At 51.4% G+C, this 19,650-nt stretch overlaps 1 protein-coding gene across 4 annotated transcripts in view; it reads right to left on the bottom strand.

Annotated features, from left to right (window-relative positions):
* The window catches only part of SNX29 (sorting nexin 29), a 477,185-nt gene that overhangs the window by 65,914 nt on the left and 391,621 nt on the right, over positions 1–19,650 (bottom strand). For all 4 annotated transcript variants that reach the window (XM_032328137.1, XM_032328140.1, XM_032328139.1 and 1 more), the window contains exon 19: positions 14,872–15,012. In XM_032328137.1, coding sequence (XP_032184028.1) covers positions 14,872–15,012 — 141 coding nt within the window. The remainder of the gene's footprint in view (positions 1–14,871; positions 15,013–19,650) is intronic.

The raw sequence follows: 19,650 nt of genomic DNA on the forward strand, positions 1-19,650 counted from the left end.
TCTGCACAGTCTCCCCCTCTCAGTCTCAACGTCCCTACCTGGATTCCTTCCCTGCGGCGGGTCCTCTGTGTTATAGCTTCGGGGCTTACACAGAAACTCTGCTTGGAAACTGGGCCCCCCTCGATGGTTACTTTCGGTTGATTTGTTTAAAGTCTGTCTCTGCTAAACCAAAAGTTCCCTGAGGGCAGGACCCACATCTGTTTTTCCTCACCATCTTAAACACAGCTTGCATGAACTGAATAAACAGAATTAAGTATCAGATGGGAAGTAAGAAAGCCACAAGGGACTGAGCCAGCTGGCTGCTGGGGCGTGTCCCGCTGCAGCCTGGGACGTCGAGCCTGGACAGAGTCACACCCTGATGGACCAATTTAACACACGGTGACTCTGTCCACCCACAGGTGCGGCTCAAAGCCTGACTACCTTACAGCCTAGGCATCCACGTTGGCCCCTGGAGGGGATCAGGGTGAGCACGAGGAGGAGATGGGAAAGCGTATTGTTCCATCCACTTAGAGAGGAACACAAAAAGCACACAGAAGAGTGCATCTTGACATTTCACATGTGTACAACTCATGTGGAGCACGCAGAATCTGATTCAGAAGTGTGGGGGTGGGGAGGGGAGGGGCTGAGCATCTGCATTTCCAACAAACTCTCAGGTGAGGCTCCTGTACCTGTCCAAACCACACTTGAAGTGGGAAGACCTTGGGAAAGAATAGATGGACAGAAATTTACAAGCCTTTGAGGTCCTGTTTGATATTGTTAATTTCAAGCTAGATTTAGGGCTGGAAAGCCCAGCACCAACTCATAAAAACCTCCACCCCTGTGTTCTTTGCTCCTCTGCCCAGCAGCCCAAGACTGAGAGGAAATGAGCCTGGGGAGATCACGAAGAAGTACACTCATTAGAGCTCAAGTCCTGGCTCTCTGAATACCTCACCAAGCAAGTCATGTCCTCTTCCTGGGCCTCGGGTTAGTGCCACCAATCACTGGTATGCAAAACAGCTGTGTCAGCATTATCTAAGAACTCTTCAAAAACACAGATTCCAGGGCTTCGCCCATAGAGAGATTTTAGATCACCAGGTCTGGGGTGTGCTCTGAGAGGCTCATTCTGTTGGAAACCATCGACTCCCATCTGCCTCCAGACCAGGAAACCGGCGGACAAAGGGCCGCCGCGGTGGAGCTGTCCGTGGTGCTGACCAGCGACTTGGACTGTGGCCTCAACACACCTAGGGGATCCCTGGGAGGAGATAATTCACCACATTGTTTCAGCATCTGGAAAAGATGCAGACATTTTTGCTCTGCTTAGGTGCCGGCATTATTGGTATACCCATCAGTCACCTGTAGCATAGCCCTGAAGCCTAACCCATTGTCAAAGGGAAAATAGTTATGTCCAATTATTTCCAAAATCAATGCGTCTGAGGCATCTGGCAGAGTCCCTGAAGCGGATGGTGAAAGGCCTGATTTACGGCTCTCCAGACCTGCTTGAACACTAATGGTATTACTGAGGGGAAGGCCCCAGATAGCAAAACCATTCTTATTTGTTGCTCTAGTTTGAAAAATGCTTATGCCAGAGTGCGGTTTGTGCTTCTTGTGGGGATTTCCTGCCATGGGAGGCAGGAGAGAACAGAGGGAGAGGGTGGGGGAGAAGTTAAAGGTGGAAATGAAGATGAAGCCGAATGCCAGGTCCGCCTGGCTGGCCCATTTTTCTAACTTCCCTCAAAGATTTATGCACCTGTCCAAAACCAACTACAGATCCATTATCCAGCACACAAAGCCACTTTCGAACATCAAGTGGCAGAAGGTCAAGCGCAAATGATGGTTCATGGCACTGAAAACCCACCACCTCTCTGTCTTTACCCATGTCTTTCAAAGGGAGCTGAATACTTTTACTTTTGGTTGGTGGCATGGAGAAAAAAAAAATTTTTTTTTTTTCTTAATTTCACCTCATAAGCTGAAACCTCCTGTGATTGGGGTAATCCATCCAGGACAGATCTCGAGTCAACTCTCTTCCCTAGTTTACATTAGTCGACACTGTTAGAAATTGGCTGGCTGGCTGCTTACGTGCACATCGTCTGCTCCACCAGCCACCCACCACAGCCACAGACTGGGAGCGCTATGCAAACAGGACCTGACCCACTTAGCTCCCTGCTGTCTGCTCAGTGGCTGGTACACAGGAGGCGTTCAAGGAACACTTGCGGGATGAATGGATGACAGAGTGAATGACGTCCCTCTGGTATGTGTGTAGCCCTGGGGGCCAGTCTCTCCTACTGGTATTTATCCTCCATACTCCTTCCCCAGTGGGCTAATTTTAAAAAATGGCAAAACGATTTTTTTAAAAACAAACAAACAAAAAACCAAGTAACTTTCTTTTGGAATGAGAATCTGAACTCCTCAGCCTGGCAAGAGAGGTAACTGTCCCTACCTGGCTCTTCTGAGCGCGTCCCTCACAGGCCACACACTGTGCCACATGCGCCCACAGCATGCAGGGCCTATGGTTTCTCAGGAGGCATCATGGGCCTGAGGAGGTAGAGCTGCTCCACAAACTCTGGCCCCCAAAGGGCTGTCTCCTTTGCCTAGAATTCCCCGTCTCACACAAGAGCTTGGATCCAGCTCTGCCCTCAGTTCAGGTGTTACCTCCCTCCTCAGGTTTCTCCGGTGTCTCTCCTTCCCTTCTCCCCCTCGCCACACCCCAGGCTGGCTCCCCTTGTTTCTCCTACTCAGCACCCCGTTCTCCTTTCTGATGGTGACAGCACTATCCTCCCCGGAGCAATCAACCTTTCCCATTCTCAGACCATGAGGTTGTGATGGGACTGATTCTACCCCTTGATCCACCTCTGAGAACGCAGCCAGCTCAGGAAAAACACTAAGTGGAAAGAAAAATGACAGGCAGGCAAATAAGAAGCAAGCGAGTAAGCGAGCAAAGGATAAAGAGACTGCCTGAGATAATGACATCTTAGGATGTCACTGAACTCCTGGATACAGCCACTCCTGAAGTCAGATTTAAACTTCTCAGTTATACAAGCCAGTTAGTTCTTTTTTAAAAGTAAAAATAATTGGATTCTGGTTTTTAAAATATGTAGGAGTATATCGTCCTAGATGATATACTCCTCCCTGTGCTCTTACAGAATCCTGATTCAACCTTCCTCAACCACCTGAGGGATGGGGTGATCTGCCAGATGCCCTACTAGATTGTGCATTCCCTGAGAGCAAGGAACATCTCACATCTCATTTGCCTCAGCAGTCCCAAGACTTCTTGTATCATAAATACCCAAAGGGATTTGTGAAATTTTAAAAAAGTAATAGTTACATCTATCTGGAAAAGAACATTTATCTGGGATTTAAAGAAATTTTCCATGTACCTCATTATACTTTAAGGGCCTTTCTCATAAGAACTCATACTCCTCAGGTTCTTGACCATTGCCAGTATGCTCTACTCCCCTGAATGCTCGTTTTTCAGTTCTCCAAAGCTGGATATCCTAGAGGTAACATGAAGGGGCAGGTCCAAGGTGTTGAGAAAGCACATGACCCAGGATCCAACTACTGTTGCACCTCGCTCACCTTGACCTCAACCAAGGCCAAAGTCATTGTTGGACCCTGATGCTGCCTCGGTAATGGGCTGGAGCACCGGGACACAAAGAATCCAACACACCTGAACCCATTAACTTCTCATGCTTCTGCTCCTCTGCCGGTGTTTGTCTCCTAACTGGAACATGCTTCCCTTTCTTCTCTACTTATTTCTTCAAAGCTCACATGAAAAATCATCCCCTCCAGGGAGTCTACCCTCAGCTTCAGGGGTGACATATTCAAAAGCCTTCAGGAGCTAGGAAATGAGAGAAGCAAGGTAGGCCGGTGACCTGGGGCTCACGGGCCCCACGTAAGGGCCAGCCTCCAGCTGGCTGCTGTCAGCGGTTGCCACAAGGAAATCCGAGACAAAGGGAGAGACCAGGCTCCCCTTGCTGGGGAGCATGTGGACTCCAAGTTGCAGGCAGGGCTTTATTACATTGCCGTCACTGTGACTGTCATCATCGCCAAACACCTATCTCATCTCAGGCGGCCCGTGACCTGTGGACTGCCTGCTGACCACTTTGGGGATGGGGCCTTGCCCACGGCGGGATTACAGGACCACGACACCAAAGAGAGCAGTTCCCTATATATATGTCTGTCTTTTCTGCAAGACGCTGTCTCTGGTCAGAGCCCACTTCGCCAGGTCTGCTAATGATGCTCTCACAGGACTGGATGGCACTGCGCTAACCCAAACCTGTTGACCCAGGTACAGATAGTCCACGCATGCTCTGGCAAGGGTCTCCCTACTTACCCCCTATCAAGCCATCTTCCACACGGCAGTAAGGTCTCCAGAACACAGAGCTTGTCATTTGTGCTTGAATCCTTCAGTGGCTCCCCACCCCCTCCCCCGACACGCTTCAACAAACAACTACAGCGGATACCACGAAGGGGCCAGGAAAGCTCAGAATGGGGGGCTGGCGGGGAAGGGTGGAGCGCTGATGTGGGTAGTGGGGAAAAGGTTCTCTGAGGAGGCAGAACTGAAGCTGAGGCTGGCCAGAGGGGAAAGACCCTGCCGTGGGACGGTGGGAGGGCGCAGCATTCCAGAAGGAACTGTGTAAGCAAAGCCGGCAGGCAAGAAGGAGCTCGAGGGTTCGCGATCTAAGACGGGGACGGGCACAGCGGCAGGAGGTGAGAAAGGGATAATAACTCCTCGGCCACCAGGATGCTGGGGGACGAAATGAGCACGCAGGCAAAGTCCTTGGCACCTCGCCTGGCATGTAGTTAGCACTCAATGAACAGCCGCTATTCTTAGTAAGATGGCAGTGCTGATGGGAAGAAGGGCTTGTTTATTTCCTGCTGCTAGGAAGAAGGCTGCCCAGCTCGCCAGGGAGAGCTAAAAGCCAGTATCAAGGGCTCCTTTATAATACAAAACAGTTCCATTTTCATGAGCTTATGAGATCAGGCACTTAACTCAAAAAAGCTTCTAAACTCATTACAAAAAAGAACTTCCCTTTCCCTCCAAAGGCAGCAGAGCTGAGAAATTAAACAGCGACAAAGTTCCAAGGGGGCAGCTAAGCTTAATGTAGTTGGTAACTGGCAGGGATGAGCAGCTCTCAGGAGCAGGGCTCAAAGCTCTCGGGGCCCCAGCTCAGCGAGAGGAGCCCTGGCGTGGGGGGAATGTGGGGCCATGTTGAGGAACACAAGCTAGGGCCTAGTGTTCTCTCACGGAAATAACCATGGATGGGGCCATCGTGGATCCAGGACGCCATGCCAGTGTCTTGCTGTGTGGCATATGACAAGGGGTTTTGCTGCTCCGCAAAATCGGTCCAGCGAGGAAAGCCAGCACTTAGTGTATGTGCTGAAGCCTTGGGGGGACTGTGAAGGGAAGAAGCAGCACATGGAAGGAGAGGCAGGCAGCAAGAGGGGCTTCTTGGAGGAGGCAGCGAGAGTTACATCTTTTTAAAGCAATGCACAAAGGTTAGCATCAGGAAAATGTAACAAGATCCTAAAACTCAGGAAAGAAAATCTCCAGAGGAATGAAGCCCACATAGTACGGACAGGCAGGAAAGGGAAGAGGGGCCACAAGACATAAACCCATCATCAACCTTGTCTGTAATCAGGCCAATGGGAGTGAAAGCCATGAGTGGACACTCTGTACATGTCGTGTTAGCAAAATATAAGGAGGTTGTAAGTCTGGTGATGCCAAATGTTGCTGAGACTGTACAATCCCTCGTGCACGTGGTTGGGAGGGAACAACTGGGGCCACCCCCTTCCAGAGCAATTTGGCAGCAGCTGGGAAAGAAGGCAAGCAGGCCCCATGAGGCGGCAGCTACCTTCATCGGAGCACAGCCTGGAGACACAGAGGACAAACAGGAGCCCTGGGACCCAGCAATTCCGTTCCCGCCGACAGATCCACAGAAGCCAGCGAGGACATCCAGGAGAGGACATCCACTACAGTGGTATGTGTAACTGAGCCATACCGGAAGCCGCCCAACACCCATCCGTGGAAAAGATACACTGCGATGGATCCCTATGATGGAATACTACACAGCAACGAGAAAGGCCCGAACCCTCTGCTACTTGGAACGATGTGGCTGAATCTCACAGATGAAACACCGAGAAAAAGAAGCCAGACAAAAAGGAGTCCATGCTCTATGATCTCGTTTTCATCAAGTCCTATCATGGGCAAAACTAATTCAAGGATCGGATAGGAGGACGGCCCCCCTGGTGGGGAGAGTTACAGACGGAAGCTGGGAGCCCTGCCAGTGATTTATTTCCTGCTGTCTGTGCTGTTCACACAGGTGCGCTCCTTCTGTGCAAATCCACCGTGCTGTTCACGGAAGATAGAGGCAGTTATAATGCAATTTTTGAAATAACAAAAAAAAGGTAAGAAAACAAAGGCAAAGAAAGAAAACCGAGCCATATCAAGAAGAATGAAGAGGGGAGGAAGGAGAGGGGAGGAAAGAATGCCCACGCCTGAGTTATCACAAGTTACAAGAGAATGGAAACCAAATTGAAGAGCCTTCTCTGCAGACTTTTTTTTTTTTTTTTAAAGCCAGCAGTTGAGGGTTTAGGATGCGCCGGGTGGATTATCACGAGATCCCAGGATGCAAGCACCCTCAAGCCACGTGACAGCTGTGACAACAGAGCATCACGGGGGCAGGATGACATGCAGAGGTCACGCGGTCGGTGTGTACCAGAGACAGGGTCCCAACTGAGGCCGGTGCAATGCCAAAGCCCAAACGCCCGACCTCTGTGCTGGGGGCCTCCTAAAAATGCAAACGGCTTGGGAGGAAGTCAAGGGGAAGGGGACTGCTTCCTCCACACACAAGGGATTCTGGAACCCTGCAGACCCATGGCGGCAACTTGAAAAATTAAAAAGGTTTGCTCTAGCTTGCGGAAGATGAATCAAGACCGTAATACAGAGTTGTCGCATGTTAATGGCAGCAGTGAAGGGGAGGTAGCAATTATTCTCAATTATTCAAGAAGAGAGTAAGAGCTGACAAGTACTCTTCTAGGTTGCGATTTTAATCAGTTGTCCAAAAATGTGAGGGAAATAACAGATGTAACGTGGGGTTAAGTATAATCAGAAGGCCTTCAGAGCTAGAAAGAGGGATTAAATAATGACATACGAGTAACATAACAGCCCCAGAAATAGTTTGGACAACACTTAATGCCCAGCAGAGAGTCAAGGGTCTTGTAATTCGTGTCAGTTTCCAAACCAGTGGGTTCCCCGCTGCGGCGCTGGAGGCAGGCCTGGCGCTCAGCCTGAGACCGGCAAAGGACAGGGAGCCCGCCCCGTCCGGCTGGTGAACGGGGAAGGCCAGGCTCCCCATGGGTCGGATAACTCATCTTTGTCACCAGGCACGGTGAATGGGAAGTTTCTTCAGAGTCTCATGCAAATATTTGCTGTGCTGTGTCACTCTTCCTCTGAACAATGACCAGAGAGACAGGTATGTGAGAAGGGGGCGGGGGGGGGGGGCGAGAAAGGGAACTGGGAACTGTACAACTCGGGCATTGCCCTGCAGCTTCTAGGCGGCGTGAGTTCTGGTGTTCATCAAACACGTTTCACTCAGCACCCACTGTGCACCAGGCACTGCCTGAGATGCTGGAAAGACAAAGACTCCCTAGGCCGGGTGCTGCTCTAATTCCACGGGGGTTGGTGGGGAGAGAGAAGGAGGCTGCCATTAGGCAGCCTCCGGAGGGACAGCTAACACTCTGGAGGGCTTCCTGGAGGCAGTGGCATCTACAAGATCTGGCTCCAATCACTAAATTGATTAACTTGGATTCAACTTCTTCACGCGTTACCTGCAGAGAACATGCAGGATGGGAACAGAGAGAAAATACACTTCTCGTTGCCGGCTCTGGATTATTTGTTCATGAAATGACCTTGATTTTGCTACTGGATTTTAATCTGATATTTCAAAGTAGTACTCCCAAGGAAGCCCCCCTCATTAAATACACAGACATGTTTGCATATGTATGTATGTCCAAGTCCACGGCTCTCCGAGGTTCCTCTCCTGAGATGGCTTCTCCGGCAAGACGACTTCAACAACAGCTCTCCTGGAAAAGATCTTTAGGGGCTCTGACTGTATTAAAGAGATACACGAATGTGTGATGTATAATGAGTATAGTTTCCCTCTTCTTCTCGCTTAACGCAGTAAGTACCACGACTGTTTACACAGTGCTTGGCAGAGTGTCAAATGAGAAGCAAGGGTGAGGTTAGGGCTTCAGTGGGCTGGAGCTTCTGTTTTCTCCCAAATCTGCAGTGCCTTCTGGATCCTCTGCCCCAGGACGGAACTTGCGGCAGAGTCTCCTGCTGTCTTCCGTCTCCCCAGAGAGAGCCGTCGTCATGTGTGCCTCGTGCATCACCACCTCCCAGAGCTGGGCGCCGCTTTGTGGGGCTTCGTTAGCAGGCGTCCGACTCCGTTCCTGACAGCAGCTACAGGACCTCGGGCAGGATGCTCCCAGCCTCTGCACCCGGCTTCCTCATCTTGAAGGCATCTGGGATGGGACTGGACAGGAGTCCCATGGTACGGGACCGAATACTGAGGCCCCGCAGCGCATGCACCCAGCACGCGATGGCCGGTGAGACTGTACATGGAGGTGCGGGAGGTGAGGGCTCTGGACGGGCCCCCGTGTCAGCCTTGCCCACGGCATCCTTGGGGCCGACGACCCGCTTCTGTCGGCCAGCTCTGCCTTACTGCCAGCCTGTGCACCCCTTCCACAAACACGCCCCCAGCTCTTACCCTGTGCGGGCACTGCCACGAGTACTCTGCCAAGGTTACCGCAAGCCCTCACAATGCCACTAGAGGAAGTGGTAGGGAGGGGAGAAACTGAGGCCGGGAGAGATGAAGTAACGTGCCCAAGGTCATACAGCTAGTGAAGCAGGAGGAGCCTTTTCCTTTCTGGGTTTGATTCTCAGAGTTGGCAAGTCACTTCACCTCCCTGCGCCTCCCTCTCCCTGTCGGTAAAGTAATACTCACCGCTCCCATTCCCCAGGCAAGGAAAGAGAAGCGTGAAGTGGGCAGAAACATCCCTCCCCTTTCCGCACCCTAATCCCTGTGAATGAGCTATGGCACAGGGCAAAGGGGACTCTGCAAAGGTGACTCAGTGAAGGGTCCCCGACGGGGAGATTACCCTGGGTTACCCAGACATGCCCAGTCTAATCCCACATCTTCCAGTGAGATCCGGCACGCTTGGTGTAGTGTGGCTAGGCTAATCCCACGCCTTCTAAGTGGAGAACCTCTCCCCACGACGCAAGGATGGCCACAGAGTCGCAGCACTGGAGAGAGGAAGAGCCAAGGGATGTAGGTGCGAAGCCTCTCGAAGCTGCAAAAGGCAAGGGAAGGGATTCTCCCTGAGAGCCTCGAGAAAGAAACGCAGCCCTTGACACCGTGACCTCAAGCCAGTGACACCCATGTCAACCTCTGGCCTCCTCAACTGTAATATAGTGTGTACTGCTTAGGGCTGCCAGGTTTGCAGTAATTTCTGCTGGCAGCAGCGCAAAGCTGACACAGCGTCCAGAGAAGGAAAGGTTAGCCCCTGAACTGACCCTGCTTTCCCACCTGGAAGACATCGCCAGGGTCTTGCTGGCCTGTTGAGTACCTTGCCCGTGCAGAAGGCAGCCCCGCTCACCACCCCCTCCAGAGCGCACGAGGGATCCTCCTCCCCTCCATCACAGGACTCTTCCACGAGAACCCATTTACTGGTCTTTGGCCCCAGGAGGCCATGAACTTTGGGAAGACTGAGACCTTACTTTACACATCGCAGTCCCCCGACACCTGACACGACATCCCTACCTTCCAGAAGTGTTTCTAAATGGAGAAAAGTCAGCAGCTTCGACGTTCTTCCAAATCCCCACTGGTTCCCATGACTGCAAGGCCCTCCTGCTGGGGGCCCGCTTCCCCCAGGGTAGCATGAAAGTCTGTGTCTCTCGAGCTGCAAAGGTGCGTTCAGTGGCTCGGTGAGCCCCGCTCGGTGAGCCCCGCTCGGTTCCACCAGCACATGCTGGTGTACGTGTTTTTAATGAGGATTTTAATGCATAATTTCTCCAACAAGTTGAATTATCTACGGCTCCGGGGAAAGTGATTTGCCTTGCCTTAATGCCAAATGAACTTTCAGAGACTGACTCCATTATCCTGAGAAGAAATGACAGCCTCTCAAATCTATTTCTCACCGAGCAGTCGTGCAGACTTGGAGCAGAATCACCAAACACGAGTCTTTTTTCCCAAGCCCTCATGCTGGTGAAGTCCATTTGTAGGGGGAGCTTGCTGGGCAACTCCCCCAAGTTGTTAGAGAGCCACCTCTCTGGTCTGCAAAGGCCTGCCAGCTTCTGGCCCGCTCTGCGGAAAAAACCACATTTGCTCCAAGTGGGGTGAGAGCAACCTGCCAAGTCACCCTTGAAATTATTCTACCTACTTTGGGAATACAGGTTTTTTTTGAATTTGCACCGAGACCCAGTGACGTGGAAAAGAGAAGAGTGGGGAAATTTTTCCACTTAATGCCTGTTCACTTATTCCTTAACTCAGACCACGAGTCTCTCTGGGGCACCAGGTGCCATCCCGGGAGCTGGGGAGAGCAGTGAGCAGACCAAGGCCCTGCTGTCCTCAGCTTCCACTTCCAGGGCAGACACAACACTACTCAAGGTCACAAGCCCATCACTTGGATGGATGGTACGTGCCAGGAGACAATTAAAGCAGACTAATGGGTCGTGGGTCAGAGGGTGACTAAAGGGGCAGCACTAATGAGGACGGTCTGGAAAGATGGCCCCGGGGGGGCGGAGTCCGAGCTGAGATCTAATGAACCACAGGGGCCGTCCATGCAGAGAAGGGGGAGAAGCCAGTCCAGCAGGGGGAATAGCAGGTGCAAAGGCCAGAGAGTGAGAAGAGCATGGAAGTCTCAGAGGTCGGTGTGACTGGGTGTATAGGAGGAGGGCGGGGCAGGAGATAAAGCAGGAGAGACGTGTGGGACAGATGCGGGGACATCGCCAAGGTCACGAAGACTCTTGACCGCCAGGGCTGCAGCTGCCGGGTTTTAACCATGTCTGTGTCACACAAACCTCACCGTGGCCACGGCGTGGGAGTGGAGGGATAGGCAGGCAAGAGCAGAAAGGTGCGGATGCCCACACCAGGAAGGACCAGGCTGGCGTTGGGGTGGTGGTAAGCACCTGAACTGGGACTCTCTAAGAAAGGAGACCCACAGGACCTGGCATACTGGTCTTGAACTGGTATAACTCTCCCCTCCTATTATCCTCACCCCACTCAGAAATGTGGCTCAAGACGCGTGCCACCCCTATGGGAGTCACGAGAGCTGAACAGTACCATGGTGGCAGTGTTAGGGAAATACCTAGAAATTCAGGTTAGAAAGATACTCACATGGCAAACATGAAAAAACTAAACTCTGCTTAGTATTTCCTTGAATATTATCCAGCTCTGTGGAGTCTGGACTGAATCACTTAATGGGTCCAAGGTTTATGGTAGCAAGGTTGTAACTCTGTATGGATAGAACTCAATCCATACAAAGAAGTCATGTCTGTGTACGTTAATGGTACAAGTGGCAAGTGAGACATTCTTGAAGTGACCCAATCAAGGAAAAGATGAGGACACAGTTGACTTTTTTGGACCGATTTAGAATGAAAACTCGCTAGAAAACATGCCCTCGGGCTATCAGGGCAGGTACCTTGAGACCATAGGCTCAGCTGGGGCCAGTGCGGGCTTTGACTCTGAACAGACTTCATCAGGAGCCTTTGCTGGATGTTGCAGTCCTGTACGCTGACTAATCTGCCCTTGAAAATCAGATAAACCCTCAGATCTGTCCTGGGCAGCAGCCAAAGTGTACTTAAGGGAAACGGGTACGTCTCAGTCAGCCAAATGTGCAGGGAGAGAGGGCATCAAAGCACGGTCATCGCCAAGCAGCCAATTCAAAGGCAAACGGCCGCGCAGGCTAGACAAGAGACAGAGGCCCCAGCACTGCTCATGAGCTGTCGGGTCCCTGAGCCACAGAGGAAACCATCAGGTCCACTCCTAACCATGGGGAGTAGGACCCCAATCTGGTAAAGAACCAGCTAGCCAGCGCATCTGTACAAGGCGGCCATCACTGGGCCACACCCACCAAGTCCGTACCTTTGATTACCAAGCTCCCATATCCACAAATGGTATGGGGCAGGCGGGTGGCAGGGGGAACACACACAGTGCCCTTTTGACATGGATTTCACAGGGCAAAGGCCCACTGCTGCTGAGAGTCAGTCCCAGGACGGATAAGGATGGGAGAAGGAGAAGCAGGGCTGGGGACAGGCCACTCCAGAGGGGAAAGTCAGCGCAGTCCCTGCTCTTAGATGGTGGCAGTGGGGGAGGTTTGTCTTCAGTAAGTTTACAGTAACTCTATGGCTTGCCTCGACATCCCAGGTGGGGAGAGAGTTGCTTTGGTCTGCAGAGAGAGCACGTGGCAATGTGTGGCCACTAAAGACGCCCAAGGCCAGAACCTGAAAGTATCTCACCTCACGTGCCCAAAGGACTCTGCGGATGTGTTAGGGATACTGAGCTAGCAGGTTACTGGGGCTTATCTCGGTGGACCCACCGTCATCGCCAGGGTCCTTAGAAAAGGGAGAGTCACACAAGGAGAGGGGGCTCTGTGACAAAAGGCGAGGCCAGAGTCACGTGGTTGTTGGCTTGGAAGGCACAGGAGGCCACAAGCTAACGAATGAGAGCAGCCTCTAGAAGCTGGAAGAGGAAGGGATTCCCCTCGGGAGGCTCCAGAAAGAAGGAGGCCCTTCCCAACACCCTGCGAGTTTCAGCCCAATGAGATGGATTCTCGACTTCCAACCTCCATGAATGGCAAGATAACAAAAGTTGAGTTTTAGGCCACTCCGTGGCTGCCACTGCCGTACGGCAGCCACTAGAGGCAAAAACACAAGAGGTCTCACCACCAGAATATTCCCAGCTCAGCCCTGTACTATCTCCTTTAGTGAGATAGAGACAGGCCGCGTTCCCCTGAGAAGGTGTCACGGAAAGGCTGCTTCAGTATAATGCTTTCTGAAAATGAGAGCATCTTATAACGGTAATACGTTGCTTAGGCAGAGTTTTGTTTTATGACATTTTAAGACATTCTGGATGGGTCCCAAGATTTGTATGAGCTCGCAAGTCATTAGATTAAATCAGTATATAATTTTCCCTCTTTTCGTAAGAATTATTGTCCTCCCTGCTACGAACAAGTGTAGAATTTCTTAGCCGTCTGTTTTTATGGGCTGAACTCTACTTATCTGCAGGAAACAAAATGGCATGACACATTTATCCTAGGCCTCAGACAAACCTGCTTTCTAACTGTTGAAATTAAGATCTAGCAGACCCTGACACAATCAGGTTTCTAATCTGGTTTGAGCCCAGAAATCCATGAACATGTAAACAGAACAGTCAGTGAGAATTTTCCCTGGGGAACTGCCAAGTGTTGGGAGCGGTTATGGAAACTCTTGGTCTGGTTTTTGGCAATAAAGATCCAAGGAGACCGTAGCAAGGTGCCTCTTTCGAAAATCTAGGAAATGCATCACATGTGGAAGCTGCCACACAGCTCCGTCAACGTGGGAGCACCCTGACCCTCATGCTTGCTTGGGCACCAGCACCACACAGACCGAAACCCAGATTTCTGGGCCACTAGCCCTAGAGCTTGTATTTCAGTAGGTCTGGGGCAGGGCCTAAAAATCAGCATTGCTAATGATGCTGCTACTGCTGGTCAGGGCCCACACTCTGCAAAGCGTGGTAGTACAGAGATTCCCCTTACAACAAGGCCCAGCTTCTCACCGGTCCTCGGCAGCGTCAAGACCTTACCTCCTCTGGCCAAACTGTCCCTGCTGAGCTCGTTAATATAGTGGAATTGTGCACCTGTCACCGCCTGGTCCCGGGCTCAAAGCCAGGGGTTCTCCAGCTGGGGTGCATGCTGGAACCCCCGGAGATGTCTGCGACTCCTCAGGGCCCCTGCCTCACTGCAGACCTTAAATCCTAACAGCAATGGGGGGCACTACAGATCTCAGAAGCTTTTAAAGCGTCCCACATGATTCCTAGTGCAGCCAAGAGGGGTAACTGTGAGGGATGACAAAATGGTGCCCGCGGGCTTACGCACACAGTGAGTCTCCGCACCAGGCCCAGGCCTGTCCTCCAGGGCCCTGGGCTCCAGCCCTCGGTACCGTGATACAGAAAGCTGCCAAACACATTTTGGAGGAACGAGCACTCATCAACCACTTGTAGAGGGCTAGCACCTCCCTTCTCCAGGTGCCTGCGGGACTCTCTGGAAACAAATTACACCACCATCAATTCTTCACCTTCCTAAGGGAAGTAATGGTGTATCAAAAATAAGGTCCTCTGAGAAAGCTTTATTGGGAAATAACCCCGCATATTCATGAGTCCAGATAAGCATCAGGACAATTTACAGACAAAAGCTGGAAAATACCTCCTTGGTCCAGAACAGGGGTCAGCAAACCATGAAACATCAGCCCAATCGAGCCGCCACCTATTCTTATGAATAAAGTTTTATTGGCACACAGCCACGCCCACCTGCGCCCACACCGTCTGTGGCTGCTTCCACACTCTAAGGGCACAGCCGGGTATTTTCAGCTAAGGAGGTAGGGTCCACAAAAGCCAAAAATAACTCCTCTCTGGCCCTTTAACAGGACATGCTTGGCGACCCCCGCCCTAGAGAATTAAGAGGACACGGCCAAACAAAACACAACGTGCTTGTCTTTGAGTGAGGGGATTAAGACTGCTTTCTTTGTCCCTATTTTTTCTTGTGGTAGCCAACTTCTGAGTCACAGGTCTACAGAAGCACGTGTGTGTAAATCAGGCCCTGGCGCATGAGCTGCCCCATTCCCCGTGGTGACAGTACCTTGTTTCCAATGGCCTTTTTGGGTGGGAAGTTGTAGCCCCTCACTTGCGGGTACTTGCTCTGTAACTCGTGGTGCCAACCCCTGAACTCTGTGTACCGCCGGTACACGGTCCACTCGTCGTCTTTTATCCGGATGTAGACCTGGCAACAAAGGGCAAGAGAGCGAAAATGTAAGTCTCTCTCAAAGCTCTCATCAGAGGGGCGCCCAGGTGGCTCAGTCGGTTGGGCGTCCAACTCTTGATTTCGGCTCAGGTCCTGATCTCAGGATCAGGTGGGATCAAGCCCCGTGCCGGGCTCTGCACTCAGCATGGAGTTTGCTCGGGATTCTCCTTCTCCCTCTGCCCCAACCTCTCTAAAATAAATCTTTTTTTTTTTTTTTTTTTTTTTTTTTTTTTAAAGAAACTCTCATTACAAAGGCGTGGGATCTGGGTCATGCTTCACCCACAGAAGAGAAAGGGGCCGCATCCATCTCCGAAGCCACCAGATGCCCAGCACCTAGCAAAGAAGGGCCTCAGCGGTACGGAGTCAACAAAGAGGTACATGAAAAAAAAAAAAATCAGGCAGGTGAAGGGAAGAGCACACCGTGCGCCACTTCCCAGTGTCCGCAGAGATCAACCATCCAGCTGATCTCAGAGACGGTCCTCACACTTCCGTCACATGCTGATTGCAGCGGTGACAGACGGCTGGTAAGAGTCTGCCTCCTCTCAGGCTACGCATTTCCTCATCTGTAAGATGGAGCTGACTGACAGCATCTCCTTCCCAGGAATGTTCGGACACACAAGCAGCGTGGCTCTGCCTGGCACCACGCAGACCATCACAGAGAGAAGCAGGAAATCAATCTGGGGAGGGGGAGAGGGGCCAGGGTTGACATCAACCCAACTGGATGGACGGTCACGGCACCGGGGGGCATAAAACTTCCCCAGCTTCAATCAAGATGGGACTCTTGAGAGACCATTCTTTGGGGGTACACAACTGTAAGGGCTGTTTCTTCAGCTGTTCACAGGCCCTAACACCCTCCAGGGACACACAGCAATTGTATCACAAGGGAAAATGGAAGTGGGAGAGAGATCGATGCATTGTAGAAAATTACGCCAGAATATCCCAGAGAGTGAGGTTCCCCTGATAAACAGCTATTGCAATCTGCGATCGGTAAATGCCGACACCCATCTTAAAAGCCCCCAGCGTAATTAAAAAGAAGTGTCTGTGATGTGAGTGGGAGTTCTGCCTCTACGAGAAGACCATCCAGTATTCCCAGATGCAGACGTCACGTATCTGAGCTTCGGCAAGATGACCATCACGGTCTCCTGTAATACTCTTGTCAACAAGAGGGAGGATGAAGAGCTCCAGTGAACGGATGCGAAGTTTCCAGGGGAATGAGATAGAGAAACAGAGGCCTGTCAAGTCAGTCGGAAGCCTCCAAGCTGAGAGAGACGATACATATGCTGGGTGACAGATACCCAGCGATCCCCCTTGTCTTGAGGGATGAATCTAATCCATCGTGTTGACATTCAAAAAGAGGAGTGTCAGGTTTTACAAGAGAATCTGAAAAACCAACACCGTAAGTAAAAGCCGGGGAAGTATGGCACAGGGGAGGCCTGGGGGGCAGAGACTTACAGACTTGAGTAAATCCGAGCTAAGGGAATAACGTGGGAAAGCACCAACAAGGCCTAGTAATCGTTAGACTTCGTTGAAAGGTACAGGATAACTGCTGGGATAAATGGGCTGAAAATCTTGCTCTATTCTACATCGACCATACCAACTTGCTTAGGTTTCGGTTGCCACCTACTAAAACATGAATGGAAATACATTCAGAAAGACCTAGATCACGCGATACTCCAAGGGCTGTCCGCGGGCCAGCGGCATCGGCATCCCAAGAAGGCAGCCTCTGAGGCTTACCCAGACGCACGGCTCAGAGCCAGAACCAAGTGGTTCACACACTTTAAGTCCGAGCAGATCTGCAGCCAAATCATAACTCAGGCAGTGAAGGGTAACCCCCAGGGTGCAGGGGGCAGAGATCTCAGAGGTTAGACCACCGTGATGCGTTCTGAATGACCCGAGGAGGCAGACTCCTGGCAGATACAAAGGAGAAGAAGACAGATTTCAAAGGGGAAAAGCTGCCAAGAAGAAAAGGTTTAGCTCAAAAGGCTACTTGGCACCGGGTGTCCAAGCTGCGGTATGACGGATGGGACTGTTATCCGGATTATGTAAGTGTATGATTTGTAAGACTCCAGAAGCATCTGGAAAGGCCTAGCTGGTTGTGGGGAAAAGGGACTTCAGGCATTCACAATCTCTGTAAACAGAGACACGGCAGATCATTTGGCAAATAAACCCAGTGGGGCTTAGGGGACTTTCCTGCACACACCTCTGGGCATTCTTTGGGTTCCCTCACCCCCTCCGCCATGTGAAGACTCAGTGAGAAGACGCTGTGTTTGAACAGAGAGAAGGTTCTCACCAGAAGCCAAACCTGCAGCTGATGCCATGATCTTGGCCTCCCCAGCCTCCAGACCGGGAGCAATAAAACGCTGTTTAAGCCCTTCAGGCTACAGGGTTGGCAAGAGCAGACTGAATGGATGGAGACCGCGGGCCCCTGGGGGAACCCTGAGGTAAAGCACAGACTTAGGGTCAGACAAGCCACGCCTCCACTTGGACTATGGGTTTCCTCACCTTTACCATGGAACCGACTGACTGTGCCTCTTCCCAGGTGTCCCAGGCACACTTGGACACACTTGGGCAGCGGAGCTCTACCTGGCATCACACAGACCACACCACATGGAGGAGGAGGAAGAAATCCATCTGGGAAGGGTGCGGGGGGCCAGGGTTGACATCAACCCAACTGGATGGAAGGTCATGTCCAGATGGGACAGGCGCAAGGGGAGCATAAAGCTTCCTTAGTTTCACCAAGACGGGGCTGTCGGGAGAACATTCTTGGGGCACACATTGTAAGGGCCCCTTCCTTCCGCTTTTCACAGGCCCTAATGCCTTCCAGAAACACCGAGCAATTACACTGGAAGGGAATACAGTGGACGCATGCGTTTTTAAGAACTGTATGAGTTAAGAAGGGCCTGGAGAGTAGAATCTCCAATGACAGAGAGCTAGTACAATCTGCAAGGAGCGAGTATCAATGCACATGATAAAGGCCTGTATCATAATGGGGAAAAACGTGCATCTCTAACGTGAGGAATAAACTGTGCTCTATGTTCTTCCCAATACATTCAAGAGCCAATGGCTTCCTCCCATCAAAGTGGGGAGCCCCTGTTTCTCCAACGGCTCCTTCTTGTTCCTCCTTGTGGGCACACCCTCTCTTCTGCCCAGGCCAGAGACAGGGGTTCTCACCCACTGCCCACTCTGCCCACATGAACATCCCACTCTGGTCTGCACACGTCATTCTTAGGTCAAATCTGTCTCTCCAGTTTGGGCCTCTGATATGAACCCCAGATCCAGTCTCAACAAAACTCATCATGTCTCCATCTGAACCCCCAACCTGCACTGCAAACCTGCTCCTCCCTCTTCCTGGGACCTCACTCTGTCAGTGAATGGACCCGCGTTGTCTGAGCCGGAAACCTGGGCATCACCTTTGACTAGTCGTGTTTTCACCCACACGTGCACGTACTGAACAACAGGGCCTGCCAGCCCACTCTTCTGCCTGGGCCACTGCATCAGGTCTCTAGGTACTCTTCTCGAAGCACGCTTCTCCGTTTCTACTGTTGTCTGGACGTTGGTCAAATCCCAACCTCCCTGGCTGGCAGTCAGAGGGATGGAGCTCTATGAGAAATTCAGCAAGACTGGGGTAGCCCACTGCCAGACCCAAGGAAGTTTTGTTTTTTGTTCCCCCCCAGAATTCCAATAAAATATAATTATCTCCAGCACTACCGCTTGCCATTTATGAAGCACCTACTGTGAGCCGGGTCCTGTGCCAGACACTGTGGAGGCCTCAACCTCCATCCTCATCTCAATCTGCAAGGCAGATGGGGGAATGTGCTCCTTGTACAGGTGCGGGTATGGGCTCAGAGAGGGTACGTCGCTCGCCCAGGAGAACGGGGGTCTGCCTGACACTGAGGTCTGGCACTTCTCTGCTGCAGCACGTTCTGTAGTCCTCGAGGCTCCCCAGGATCCCAGGAACCCCAAGGCAGTCACGCAGGCAGCTGGGAACAGCAGCTGGCAAGGAAGGTCCCTACTCCTTCGCTCTGTGGCCCAAATACCCTTTCTTAGGCAGACTGGATGTCCTTGGAACAGGCCCTTTGGTACCAGACGCCCCCATTGTGCCTTCCTATATTGCCTCCTTCAGAAATCGAATGCCATCGAAACTGCCAACCTACCTCACTGGTCCATCCTCAACAGCAATGCTTTTAGCATCCACAACTGGAAAACTTTCTCCAAAAACTAACTTGTCCCTGAATTACACTGAACCCAACTGTTCATTTATTTCACTCAAGAATGTAAATTGCTTATGTCCCAAACTGCTCAGATTTTAATTTTTATTTTAAGGGCTCCCTCCTCCAAATTAAGTTTGATCGGTCTCAATTCCTTCTGCTTGAGCGGCAAAGATAATAACTCCTTGGAGGAATAACAAGAACTAACCTCTTCCAGCAAAAGCAAGTTCCCTTTTAGCCTCTCGGCGTTATCGGCAACGAGCGCCGCAGAGGTCCAGGTTCGAACCTGCAATAAACGACCCTTGCTGATTGGCTTTGAAAAAAAAAAAAGCCACAAAACGTGTAATCTTGGCTCAGCAAAAGAAAAAGAAAATAGGGTAATATTTGCCATCGGGGGAATCAGGGCAAA

Source organism: Mustela erminea, chromosome 20 (assembly GCF_009829155.1).
Source record: "Mustela erminea isolate mMusErm1 chromosome 20, mMusErm1.Pri, whole genome shotgun sequence".
In the NCBI taxonomy this organism is placed as follows: Eukaryota; Metazoa; Chordata; class Mammalia; order Carnivora; family Mustelidae; genus Mustela; species Mustela erminea.